The sequence below is a fragment of the Mesitornis unicolor genome, unplaced genomic scaffold, assembly GCF_000695765.1.
Source record: "Mesitornis unicolor isolate BGI_N332 unplaced genomic scaffold, ASM69576v1 scaffold6346, whole genome shotgun sequence".
Taxonomy (NCBI): domain Eukaryota; kingdom Metazoa; phylum Chordata; class Aves; order Mesitornithiformes; family Mesitornithidae; genus Mesitornis; species Mesitornis unicolor.
In genome coordinates, this window is record NW_010188849.1 from 10,588 (window position 1) to 25,297 (window position 14,710).

Sequence of the window (14,710 nt, forward strand, 5' to 3'; positions counted from 1 at the left end):
CATGACTTGAGACATTGCAGTTCATAAAGGAGAAAGAGGTGTAGGTACAGTTCCCAACACAACTGGCTCCGGCAACTGCTGTTTTTCATAAAGACAAGACAGAGCCAATATGGTTCACCTGCTGTGTTCCTTGCATGGTGAAAAAAGACTTGCTCTGCAGTAAACTGTCACTACTAAATTTACAATCTGCACCCCATCCATGTACTACATAACCTTCAAATTGCTTTAAGAGCTTATAGAAGCTGCTAGCTTTTTAGGAGCAGGTAACTGGCTATATTTAAGTTCTATATGAGGCAATGGCTCCTGCTGTGTTACTGCATATATTGTCACTCAGAGAATATATATTTTCTTTTTAAAATAGAAAAAAAACCAACTAAGTGTGACAAACTGACATATTCTCCCCTCTTCACACACCTTTGCTATCACTGTTTGTTATGTGAGAAAAATGAAGGCAACTCCCACTTCATGGTTGAGGCATATACCTAAACACCATAGTGCATGTGACAGCTTGCTCCCACCACATGATCAAAACATACTTCTCGGGGTCCTCCTTGTATAACTGGATGTACACAGTGTCACACACGATGAGTCAGTTGCACAGTCAGCAACTCAGGAACTCCACTGGTCCATCCCTGGCACAAGGTGACAGTCTGTAAACCCATGTAATTTGTAACAGAACTGTGTCACATCTGTCTTTGAAGGTCTCCAATTGTGGAGATTACACCACTTCCAAACACTGTTATTTCCAAGCTATAAAATTCTCTCAGCCACTACAAGAATGCTGACTACCTTATTTCTTTTTATATTTCTTTTACTACAAATAATACTTCCAGGTATGTTACACAGCGTGGGATTCAGCTCCAGATTTAGATGTCAACATTTAAGTAATTGTGTAACACCTACTTATAAGCTCAATATCTAAGTTACCATTACAATTAGTAGACACCTAGTTCAAGATATCTACTTTGAAACAAGATGAATATTGCAGTATTGGTCATGATTTTTTTTCCATTAACTCTAATAGCGAATTTGGAAAACTACTTGTAAAGTGAATTTCACTAAGGGCACTGGCATTTTGGTCATAGGACACAATCTTTCTTGTGGAAACAGGCTGGCAGGAAAAGGGCTGCAGCTGGATTGATTGTTGAACTGGGGTCAATCTTGTCTGTAGACTGTTGGTTGCACAACCTGGCCTTATACCTGTGAGAGTCATCACAGTCTCCTCATCTTTGAATCTTATCCTTCAATTTTTTCAGTTCTGACTGCTCAGAATTGAACCTTAGCTCACAGAGAGATATTAGGCATCTCTAAGCCTTCTACAAATGTGTTGTCTAGGCTCCCTTCTGTACTCAGTAAGGGAGGCATCTTCAGAGAATAATACAGCTGCTGTGTGGGATGAATTGCTTCAGAAGTCACCTGCTTTGCTAATCATAAAAGAAGCTTGGACAATGAGTTGACATCTCATTTCCAGAAGGCTAAAGCTTGAAGGGATCAGTCCCAGGCTCAGAATATATAAATCTCACTTTGGATAACAAAAAGCATATTGTTAGGTAAACTTAGTATTCACAATTAAAAATGTCTCATCTTTTATTTAAACTTTAAATTATTCCAGCTTTTCATGAAGTTAGGCAAAAAGGAAATATAATGGGGAAACCTAGAAAAAAGAAAACTAGCACAGCCAAGGTAGGGACAAACATTTAAAATGTGTATGGAGTCACGGTGAGCCAAAGTTTGCAGATTTCATGGAGGAATAAGCATTTGATTTGAAAGTATTTGATATAGAAGGGCTGGAAAGGTAACAGTTTAAACAGGCAGGCACTTTTTAAGAAGCAAAAGATACCTCTCACAGTCCACATAATCCAGTGTGACATACATAGCTTTTTCTCATTCAGGGTGCTGCATAAACCTAAACCCAAAAGAACTTAAATATTTCCAAAATTCTTTCAAAAATTCCAGAAGAAAAGGTGATTATCCATTTTGCAGCCCTTTATTTCAAATACAAAAATTGAATGGACTTTATACATGTGCTACTGCTGCACATGTAGATTATTCCAAGTTAAAACACTAACAGTGTTAGCACAATTTCAAACAACAGCATATGAACCTGTTATGGCTAAGTTTGAACAACTTGTAATAACCTATACACTCCTAGAGGGCAAAAAAGGAAGTATCTTTTTTATTTCTGAATCTGATGAGACATTTAAAATTTATTTTTCTTTTAGACTGGAAGAATTAAATAAAAAATTGTTATATTCTCTGAGAAACGGAAGGGTGCATGCAGCGTAGTAGAAAACAAATTTTGCCAGTGGCTGTGGCCAACTGTTTATCCTGTACAAATTCGAGATGACTGACAAAGTTTGGCATAAAGTCTGTTGTGGCCTTAACATGAGCCAGTGTAAGTCTAAATTTTGTGGTTTAAACTACATTTCATTTTTTGTGACACCACTGTATTATTTTCATATACATTAATTTCCTCACTCATTTCTCAACTGACAAAGTCCAACGAGCGATACTGCAATGACATCAGCAGAAAATCCACCTGGGAAGTGTATGTGCTTGAGACCTTTCCACCACACTCCAGAAATACCAGATTCATAGCCACAAAAGCTCTGTTGAACATAAGGCCAAGTTCTGCTTCCCTATTTAAAATGCTACAGAAGTAATTTCCACCAAACGAATAATTATCTCAGCTCTGGGAAGATTCAGTGTCCCAACATGACTAAGAGTAATTTTTGGATAGCCAATTCTCATCATTTCCCTCCGCCAGCCACTTACGCATCCATAACAAAAAGAGGAGAGGGAATGTTTCACACTAACATGAAGATGAAGGGAAGGAAGGATGGGTGTAGGCTTTAACTTTGAATCATTGTACCAGGTTCATTATATGTATCAATGTTCTACAACTCTGAGGCAGTTGATGAGAGCTCCTCCTTAGAAAAAAACAGTAAAATAAAAACTTGACAAACCTGTCTTCTTCCAATAGACTTTGACCTGAAGTTGATTGTCCTGATAGAAAGGAGTTCCAATTTTAAGAAAACGAGTGGTTTTTCTTCTTTGAAATGTTGGATAAGGATCTACCAGTCCTTTCTGGGGTTTCCCAGCAGAAGACATCTGTTCCTCTGCAATACACAGAAAAATATGAATTAAGTACAGTGTCATATAATGATTAACAGTGCTGTAACTCAGAAAGTAATACTATATTTAATCAAAAATATTTGTTTCAGTATCTTACCTAAAAGAAATTAATATAAAGAGAAAACTGTCCATAATGGTTAAAAAGCATATAATTTGTCTAAAATTCCATCAAAAATATTTTGGACAGAGAGAGAAAAAGAGAAATATATTTAATTATGAAAATGCTCTGTAAATTTTCAGAGGACTAATAAGGAAAGGGATTGTATTTATTTTCTGAAGAACAAGAAATGTTAACATATTGACTTTTTAAACAGGCATAGTATCTAGCAGTAGTTCTGTGTAATCATTCATGGTCTTTATACTTGTGCAGTGTTGGAATACACACAAAATCCAAGGATTGCATTGAGTGCAATCCACAGAGTGCCACATGTGGTTATTACATCAAAGTAAATATAGCCCTTTGGTATGCTACGTTAGAACACTCTGGTCAGATTAAAGATCTTTCTTGCCCACTTTCCTGTTTCCAACAGTAAACAGTGAACACTTAGGAAAACACTGTAAGAGCAGAATTAACTTTGAGCCATTCCTTTAGTATTATGTACCTAGCTTCCAACAGGCAACGGTAATGGGATGTCCTTCATCACGCATTTCATTTGGCAAAAGCTCATCAACATTTAGCGAGGTTGAGAGTATTTTCAAGTAAAAGGAAGCAATGCTGATCCAAACTGTATTTTCATTGCATACTTGCAAATATATCAGTTCTGATTAAGAGGACAGTATTTGCCTCAGATTAACAAGAAGAATGTATTTAACTCAATAATACAGCTACATGGAAAGTAAAGATTCTAATAAATAGGAAGTGGCAAAATACTTAAGAGAAAGAGGGACAGACTCAGGTTTCAAAAAATAGCATGAGTAACATGTAAACTTGAACACTGTGCTCTACATGCAACTTCAGCTGAAACCTACTAGCTTTTTGGCCAAATTTTACTTTGTCAATCCTTTGCTTAATTCGATACAATTTTACTGTTTCTTTGCTTGTTTTAAATTAAAGTAAAACTACCAAATTTATGCAAATTCTTTCTCTAAGTAACCATAATGTTTATACTACCTAAAAGGAAATTAAAAAGTGATAGAGAGAAGTACAAACTTAAATCTATTAGGTATACATCAATTTAAAGTATTTTAATTTTACTAATTCTCTACTTTGCTGTTCTCTCTCTGCTCCACTTCCAGAAAAACCAGGACACCAATTTAGAATATTTCTATATAAAGATCAAGAGAGAGAGTCTTGTTGCATTTCCCAGAAGTGAAGCACACAAATATAGTGAAGCAATGTATTTCTGAGTGCGCGGAAAGATAATGCCAGAGGGCCAGGGTCAAAGCTCACAGAGGTCTGTAGGACTAAATTACTTCAGCGGGTTATGGACTACTCTCTATTCTGACAATAGAAACAGACACCTTAAAAAACAGAGATTAATTCCACAAAGAGCAGAGTAACTCACAGTGGGACTTCAGCAAAATTGGCATGTTGCTTCTGGAACTACTTCCCAAAGGCCATGGAAGTCCCCAAATAAAGAGGGGGTGTGAATGTCATGTCCCAGATAATATTTCAGGCAATGCTGGGTTTTTTTTTTTTCTTTTTCATATTTCTGCATCTGCTTCTGAGTATTCTCAAAAGCACCTCAAGTAGGACTGGCTCTGTACCTAAATAACTTCTTCAGTGAGATTCAGAAGATGAATTTTCATCTCCTCCAGGAGTAGTTTTTATTTGCTTTTCTATGTAACCTATAATTTAGTCACTTTAAAAAAAAAAAGTCCAAAAAGGTCCAAATACACTTCTTAGCAGAGTGCTCTCTCTTCTAAAATGTGTGATATCAGTGGTTTAGTCTCAAAGAATCTTGAATCCATTACTACATGGCTTTAAAAGAAAGGATGCTCAGTACTTATTGAAGTACTCTACTGTAAAACAAATATGTGCGTCAGTTCTTGCAGGCACTAATTGCAGTTGGAAAGAAAATGCTGCTTGTTAACTGAACGGATGTTCATAACTTCAACATAATAGTCAAATACTTGAAGTACATGAGAAAATTAAAATATTGCTCTTAGTGTAGTATGATTGTGGTTTAAAAAAACAATACTATAATTAATGAACCTCTTAGTCCAAAAAGGTCACCACAGTAAATTGAAAAAAAGCACAAGGCATTAGAAAGTCTATACTAATAGACACTAGTAGATGGCGGATTCTTACAGAAACAAATCATGGAATCACAGAATGGTTTGGGTTAAAAGGGACCTTAAAGATCATCTAGTTCCAACCCCCCTGGCATGGGCAGGGACACCTCCCACTCAACCAGGACTGTTTTCTGAAGTAAAGCAATCAAGGACAGGGCAGATTATCCAAGCAAAATTGTGGAAGGAATTTAAATCTAGCCATGATTATGACAGGAAAGAGATACCACTGGAGTGGACAGAAAATCATGAAACCACCAAAGTCACATGTGAGGTATAGGATAAATTAACACAATTTGGTAGAGTATTTGTAAGTAATGAATCAGTTGTGATCTGCATCAGATTCTGAAAAACACAACGTTTGGAGAGGAAAAGTGAAACAAAATATTCCTCTCCCAACACAAACCTATTGGTGATATAGTCTGTGAGAGACAGACCATTAGTGAGACCATGGAGAGTTGATACAGTACTACCAGTGAAAGGGTTTCTCACAGTAAGTATAGCATGGTACCAAAAATTACAAGATTCTCAAGATTTTTATTTGCATGTGGGTTCTATGTGTGTAATAATTTCTGGAGAATTCATAGCTTGTCAGGAACATTTTAAATTCCCTAATAGAAGAGTTAGTGGTTTGTATCAGTTCATAGCAGATACATATTTGTGTGATCCAAGAATCTGAATTAATGGGCTACTCAAAATAATCAGGATTTTGAAAAGCATTGCAAGCTAAAACTGTCCAGTTAAGACAAAGGCACAGAAAAGGTTTTATTCCGGCTACTAAAAAATATAGTAAGCATTTACATCTGTACTACATTTTGAAACTACTAACACCACAGTCATGCAAATGCTTCCATTTTTGTTGCATTCGTTTACTTCATTAAGTAGCATCTAAGATAAAGAATCAGTCAAAAACTGTCACTGATTTTTAGATTAAAAATTTAACTTCAAAAGTTTACTCAACTTCACTGAGACAGGATCACTATGATATAAAATGGAAGGATTTAAGATTTTTTTTGTTTTTTAAATTGAGAAATCACTATGTAAAATATTCATGTTCCAGATAAAGAAGAGGTAAAGCATTCAGGTGTTTGAATACAATTACTCACTATTATTCCTGGTGTCCTGAGTCGTGCTAAAATGGAGAGAAACCTTAGCACTCTTTAGGCGTATCTGACCCCAACGTGTTACTGCCTGAAGTTCTACATTGTAGTTGCTGTTGGGCTGGAGTCCCTCCAGGACCACATAATTTTGGGCCTATAATAGAGAAGAATAAATATACAAAGTAGTTACAGTATTACTGAAGCACAGGCTCTCATTAAAAGCAGGTCTGTTATCTTAGGCACACTACTACAACAATTTTGAGAGATCAAAATTGTCTATGGGATTGGAGATACTGAAAATTAAGACCACTACATTACCAGCTACTGAATTGCAATTTATCACATATTTTATACTTACTATATTTTATGTTAGAAACAAGCTGTATATCTGTGTTATTTACTATTTTCTTTCTTACCCCATCAGTAATCTTCCTTCTCTTTTTTTTAGCTGGGATTACATATTTGCTATATGTCCAGCTCCAGAAGACTTTGTAATGGTGCACTGGGATATCAGGCTCTTCTGGAAGATCCCAAGTAATCATTACGTTTACACTCCCATCATTGCTTGCACTGATATTGGCAATTCTGATATTAGATGGAGCTGGTGGAGCAGATGGATCTGGAATTTAAAACAAAGAAAAAGATTCTAAAACTAAGATCATCTTCATCTTATATATTTACCAGGCATACATGAGCTGCATTAAATACTCTCAATACACTGAAGAAAATGCAGGCAAAAATTTCCCATAAATTCTATGGCTCCTTGTAAATTCTAGAAATTCAAGCTCTATTGAAATAAAAATTATGGGTTAGCATCTAGTTTTGACATTATTCTGCATTGTTTATAGTTCATTATTATGAAGCTTTATCAAAATGTAGTATCAGTTTTACTTCTGTTATTCATTACCTTAAATACATAGTGAATGTAAAAAATTAATGTTCTACAAGTGGCCTTGTATAGTCATCACAGAATTGTATGGTGGAAACACTGAATATTTTTTCAGTGTTGCCAGACAATTCTCAGATGAATATATTATTTTTCTACATATTGAATCTTTTTTCAAAATTCTAGTATTGCTATCTATGACCATAGGACATAAACACTTCATTAGAATAATTATAATTAAGATGTAACGATATATTATGATGCCATAAAATTCTTTAGGGTCTATTTGGTACAACAAAAACCAATTAGCTACCCCTGTGATTTATCTCCCTATCCTGGTTCAATTTCTGGTCAATATCAACTGAGATATTATTCCCTCAGTTGTCTGTGCTGACTCTAGAGTCAAGAAGGACACCTGACAGGTTCCAATATCTAACCTTTTCCAATACTGAATGTTAGGTCCTCCTTGTGGACCTACTATAACATATCCTTGCCCTAAGTAATTCAAAACAATGGAAAAATTGCAACTGAGCTTCTGAAAGTCCAATTTATTTTTTATTAATTCCTACTATTTTTTAAATGCTCATGGTAGCCACACAAAGGTGACAAAATATAAGGAAACTGGAAAACCAAAATTTAAGTAAAAGTAAACACTATGACTCAAAAAAAAGTAAAAGTATGTAAGGCAGAATAAAGGTAATTCATAGTAATTAAGGCATATTATGAACCTGTAGCCAAGAAAAAACTACCTGATTGAAAAAAATATTTTCATATAATTTTTTAGTCAAATGAGCCAACACTTATTTGCCAGAAATAAAACTAGGGTGTGCAGGCATTCATATACTGCATGGTTCACCTGCATCTTTTTATAATGGCAAATGAGCTGTTAAATAAACTTTCCAGGCATACTAAGTTCATCAGATAATCCCTATGACAAATGGTTTCAGTGAAAAATTCCATCATTTAGGTCATGCAAACTGACACATAGAGAATTAATAATGACAGCATTTCCTTTTTAAAGATCAGCAGATGTGAAATAATGGCTTATTCCTGTTATTTAACAGGACTCTTGGTTAAGTAACAATGGATGCTCCTGTTTCCTTACACATGCCATTTTAGTTAAATAGTAATGGATATCCCTGTTTCCTCACACATATAATTCAACGTAACTTTTGGCTATGAAAGTTACAAAGCATAACTGAGTTTAAGAATTCTGGAAATTTAACATAATTTTCAAAGTGAGAATTCTTTATTTTTCCTCACTCATTTTTTTAAATAGCTTGCAAGCCAGTTCCTTTTATTTTTTTCTGCCTTTGGAGAAGCACTATCCTTATACTTATTTCCATACATGTGAAGCACACAAAGCTATTTGTACTGGAGGGGATAAATTTAAGAGATTAATTTTGTTAAATGTTTTGTACTGTTCTTTATCACAACTTTTCATTTACTTCTGTAGTTTAATAAAGTAAGTGGATATAAAATGAAATTTAGGTACAATAAATATAAACAGAATCAGAATTCATAAATCTCAAATCTTTCGTCATTACTGATTTAAAATGTTAAGGATTTTTTAATGTTATATGACAATGTATTATGGCACTAAAACATTTATAACCTGAAGTGCAACATGATCATATTACTGTAGGTGAATTATTCAGGTTATCTCCCAGAAGTACTACACATCATGTATTATGTATACATAACATATTGGATAGAATTAAAATGTTTCAGAGAATGTCTTCATAAATAGTGAGATATAAGCAAAACCAATTCTAACCATAAAACATGTCTGTCTTCATTCTGCATTTATAAAAAATTTTGAGAGTAATTTAAAAAAATTAAAAGTTAAATGAAATAGCTCTTCTGGACAAAGTGTATTACATAATTAAAAATATTTTAAATTTCTATTCACCAGTTTTTCATAGGTCTAAAAGTAAATGACCAAATTTACATTTTTCCTTTTCAAATGTTTCTGTTCCCGTAAGAATGAAAGATAGTGCATAATTTTTCTTGTATAAAGTTAGCGATTGACCCGAACAGAGCTTTTCTATGTCTCCGAATCACAGGAATTTGTTTTTCTTCTAAGGTAACTTCAAACATCCCTGTTTTTCCCAGTAACATAAGCAGAAAAATAAAACAGTAAGAAAGAACTATGTCCACAGTGAAACCAATAGAACATTCCTTCTGACTTCCATAGCACCAGCATTTCACCCTATAAAATTGCAGTTTACTGAAAACATTACTTTATCAGTAGCATTTCTTCTGTGTTCACTAGAAACAGCACAATCAGCAGATGAAATGTTGATCCATAATTCATATTTAAAAGAAAACCTACTGGTGTTTTGCCTTTGCTATTGGAGAATGTAAACTTTGTAGTAAAAATCAATGGGTAACCACAGTTAAGGAAAGAAAGAAGGAACATCCTCTTAGAGGGAATATACATGGGAAATAATACAGAAATTGCAGAAACATTTTCCCGAGTGCCCCCATTCTTCAAAGTCTCTCTTTTGCAAGCCTCGCAAATGTCATCCACAAAAATGCCTTTGAATAGGAGGAAAAATGGTGGTGGTAGCAGCAAAAGACAGAAAGGAAGGAGACTGCAGTTGACAGACATGGAAATTTGAGACATTTGAAAAAAGCACATTTTCTAAATCTTTTTTAAAACTAGTAGACTTAGCTGGAGAAAATAATAAACTAGAAGGACATAAGACTTGAAAGATGAACAAAACTGAATTTATTACAGTTTTGTATTTAATCATCTGAAAAAAAAACCTGTTTGATTTTAGAGGCATAACAGTAAGATGTTTATTGGATTTGGGGTGCATTACCTGAAATACGGAGCCACTTAGTGAGCATTTTATACCAGCTGAAGATCAATTCTATATTAAGTATTTCAGTACAACTATATAATTTATTAATCTATTTCTGTATATTTCTGCGATACTTATCACTAAGCCAACTGACAGAACTATCATTTTGTAAATCAGAAAACCAAGAATATTGATATTTTCTTTCATTTGAAAGGATTGCTTTTCACCAGCAAAAAACCAAACAGGTAAGAAGGAATAACAGCAAAGCAAGATATTGTGGTCTCTGTTATTAACAGGAAAAACACTTAAATTACCCAAACCCCACCCACAAAAAAACCCAAACAAAATGCCCCTAGAACCCTAGACCTCTCCAAAGTCCCCAACAAAAAAACAACCTTCATATAAAACTGAAAACCCAAAAAACTGTTAAGCATAAGCACATGTTCCTCCATAATGCATGCCTACCAGTTACCAGATAACAGATTAGGCTTTCTACTGATTTTTTTAAGACTTCACTGTTGGGTTATTGAATGGAAAAGGAATGCTTCTACAAGGTGCTCTGTTATACTTATGTCTATGTAGCCATTAAAAGCAGTGTACAACTCACGCTGAAATACCTCAAGGTCTAATAAACAGAATTGGATTATAAAGGTTATATGCATAAGGTGTTAACCTGACAAAGAAGCTAAACTGGCATTCTGATAACTATAAAGCTAAAAGACATTCTACTGCTAGTCTTTATATATCTATGATCCCTTCGACTGACTGCCCACATGTATAATTCAGATATGTCAACATAAATTATACATGTGGAATGGAAACTACTGCCAGTTTTTCAAATGTAAAGTTCTGAAATTTTACATACATGAGTTTATCTGAGTGTCAGATCAAATTCTTTGGTTTGCAGAAAGAGTGATGGTAGTTGCAGCTTTTCCTTTGCAGTTTATACTACAACTCAAATAAAATGAAAGTCATTATATAAATACTAGAATTTGGCACAGACAGCTGTCCTCAAATCCAAAAAAATTCTGGTCGCAGCAGCCTGACAAGTCAATCACTTCTCACTGCTAGAAATGATAGCTTCATTAGGTCAAAGCTGAAGCTGCTGTTCCAGCACATGGACTAAGTGCTGCATTTGTCTGGATTGTATCTGGCTTGAATATACCCAAAAGACTTAAATTCTTGTCTTGCTGGCTACTTAGCCATCACAAGCAAAACTCTGCCTTCAGTCCCCAAAAGGAGGATTCCTTGCTGCAAATAAAAGAAAAAAAGAAAACTTTCATATCATCACCATTTCAAAATTTCCCATGCTCATGTCTGTAAATATACTGACAGACAATTTATATTTTACACAATTCTTTCAATCAATAGGATCTGGAAGTACTTAGCATCCTTAGCAAAAGAGTATGGGCAAGCTATGCACAAGAATCACATCATATATTGCTGCAATGCATCCCATTTGGCTTTAAATATGGCAATTCTAATGAAAACAATAAATGATTTGGAATATATGTCAAAGAATAAAATAATTGCATTGGAATCAGAATTCTCATATTGAGCTGTAAAAATGATAGCAAGTTTGACTCTTATTTAAACCCTTTTTTATAGAGCTTTTTTTTCTCACTTAAAATGGATCTCCCATTGCAACAATTTAAACATTAGGCCTTCCAACTCTAAAAATCTGCTGAAGCTGCTCTACAGACAAGTTCCCAACCATTAAACAATTCCAAGGCATAAGCAGGGGGACTAGCTTTGCCCAATGGAAATGGCATACATAAACCAGCTGTGCAACAGTATAAAAAAATCATTGGTCCCAAAGGAGCAACAGAAAGAATTTTATTGCTGGGAGTGTGTGTCTGTTCTGGTTTTACTAACACTCAGTAATGTATGCATGAAATCACATCCAGCACGGTACTTGTGTGCTGTGAAAACAATGTTGTCTGCTTCCTTTTGCTTGACCATTTATTCTGTGTATGCTAGCAAGTGCCTTCATGTTGAAGATAAAAACCTTATAGCAGAGGTAGAAGGATCGAGTGGTTTGGGTTCATTGTGTTCATGTTATAGCCTCTTTAAGTCTCACAAAATGGCACAGTATCTAACTACAGACAAGCGAGTTAAAGTATTATATGGAAATGCCTAACACTGGTCCCTCCCGTTAACTGCAGTCTTTGTTACTAAGAGTCCATTCTCATCATAAATCGTAAAAGATAGGAAAAAACAGCCCAAAAACTCTTACCCAAATGCAATAATCAAAAGTTGTATTACTAGTGCCGAGCAGCTTCTGACTAGTTGTGTTAGGCTATTCAGGTAGCTTTTCATCTAAGGACACTCATTTAGGGTTTGTAGGAATAGTCCTCTCCCGCTTCCAGATAAAACGAAGCATCTTGTAGAGAGTCAGTCAAAATATAGAGAAATATGTTTGTATCTTTGGAGTTCAAAAAATGTTCTGCTAGACATTGGTTAGCTTTATTTATTGCTGCTATTGCAAATTGTTGCCACTCAGCTGAAGATGAAAAGGAAAGCACGCACAATTTTAAAACCTCGAAAAGTGGAGTGGAAACCACTCTCAAAATAACAAAGTTTTGATCAATTTTAGCTGGCAGTACCAATTTGAAAGTCCATGTGCAGAGTTCTACTAGGAAAGAACCAACTCTCCTAGGTGCAGTATTCAATTCATCTTCTAGCCACTCTGCTCCAAGCGGATAACTGTAGTCTGATCTGTGTTTCTTGTAATTTTGGAATTTAATTTTGGCAAAATGAAGTATCATTCTCTGTGAAGGACCTTGTCAGACAAGATCATGCAAATCTTTAATTTCCCTTATAAAAGACAAATAAACAACATTTTAAAAATTCGCTGCTTCAGCCCTGAATATTTCATAAATTCTCTCAGTTGTGTCACTTTGATTATTATTTACATATTAATGCTATAAATAAACACATGAGGCAGTGTAAAACAGCTAATAAATCTTCACCTCAAACATTTACAATATAAGAGCACCAAAAGCTGCAGTAGATAAAACGTCAAAACAAAACTAGATGAAGAATGGTAAATTGGAGTGGAAAGAAATTAAATACTCTTGTTTTCCTGTTTTTGTCTTTTTCATGTCTGGGAAATTAAACTAAGTTCGATAACAAGAAGTTTTATTTAGTGACATAAAAGTTAATAGAAATTACCTACCTCAGAAGACTTAACATTATTTTGAATAAAACAAAACCTTACTTTGCTGTGTCTACTTAGAGATCATATTTTTTTCATTTGTAAAAAACACAAAACAGTACAAAACAGTATTGTAGTAACCAGACAAAAAGTCTCTCTCCAAGTAATTGCAGCACCAATGTTTTTGAATGTTCTTTTTAACAGCTTAAAATATTTAGTGACAGAGACTTTGTGGTGCCATACTTCTCCCTAGATTCAGATTATATATCACATTTGTCCTCCTTTAAAGAAAAAAACAAACTGAAATAATTTGCTATTTATTATAACTTATGAGCACTTGGTAAAAGTTCAGCATCTTGTGTGAGAAACTGTCTAAAGAATTGCTGTCATGTTTCCTGATCAAAGGGTTTCTTTTTGAAGAAAACTTCTGTTAAATCTAACAAAGATAATAATCTTTGCTTGGTTTTGGCACAACAAGGTGAATTTAAGCAGTACAAGAACTAATGTGAATTTCTGTCCACACTTCATATAAATGTAGCACAGACAGTCAGCCACCTTCCAAAGGTGACGTGCCAAACTCCACTTTCCTTTTCCAAATTGGAGGTTAAACGTGCCTGTAGGAGCTCAGCAGGGGCCAGTAGATGCTGGCACTCAAAAAATTAGGCACATCTAAGCAGCAGTTTCTTGCCTTTCTGCCAAGCAGGAGCCATCATGTCCCACTGAGCTCCAAATTAGTAATTAAATATGTATATGACACTATAACTGTTACCGCTATGAGCACCTACTCGGGGACATTGAGGCTTAGAGATACTGAATTAAGCATCCCAGTATCATTCCTGACAGTCGCCACCTAGCAGCATCTTCATCTGTGTCACCTAGTACCTCTCAACATTTCATGTGGTGAACATGGTGTCTTTACGATACACTGACAACAACAAAGTCTCTAAAATAGTCAAATGACCTGCCAAAGTAGGATAATTTTGGCTACAATGCTGATAGCCAAGTGAATTCCTTGCTGTTTGTCTGGCAATTCATGATTCTATGCCAAGGGCTGGAGTTTAGATTTGAAAATAGTTATTTTGAGGGTTATAGAAGCCTTTAGAACAATGCATTATGCCACTATCTAGATCCCTATATTTTGGTTTATTAGGTAAGAACATGAAATAAAAACATGATAACCACTGGCTCCTGCTGTCCTTGCCATAAAGTCCTAAAAGTGCTTCCCACTTCCACCAGACAACTGTGAACAGCACTCAAGGAGAACAAGTGCTTCAGGGGTAGCTGCAGAGACCACAGAAGAAGAGGACTCTGGGATCTAACATGTAATCATTTAAAAACCACAAGCTCCTGAAACAAATCACTGCCAGCTGGAAGGCTTATACTGCTCTGA

The 14,710-nt window shown here is 35.0% G+C and overlaps 1 protein-coding gene across 1 annotated transcript in view; it reads right to left on the reverse strand.

Annotated features, from left to right (window-relative positions):
- Positions 1–2,957: 2,957 nt before the first annotated feature.
- The window catches only part of LOC104541737 (anosmin-1), a gene marked incomplete at both ends in the record, with an annotated part of 28,615 nt that continues 16,862 nt past the window's right edge, over positions 2,958–14,710 (reverse strand). The window contains 3 exons of the mRNA XM_010185866.1: positions 2,958–3,119; positions 6,474–6,621; positions 6,884–7,086. Coding sequence (XP_010184168.1) covers positions 2,958–3,119; positions 6,474–6,621; positions 6,884–7,086 — 513 coding nt within the window. The remainder of the gene's footprint in view (positions 3,120–6,473; positions 6,622–6,883; positions 7,087–14,710) is intronic.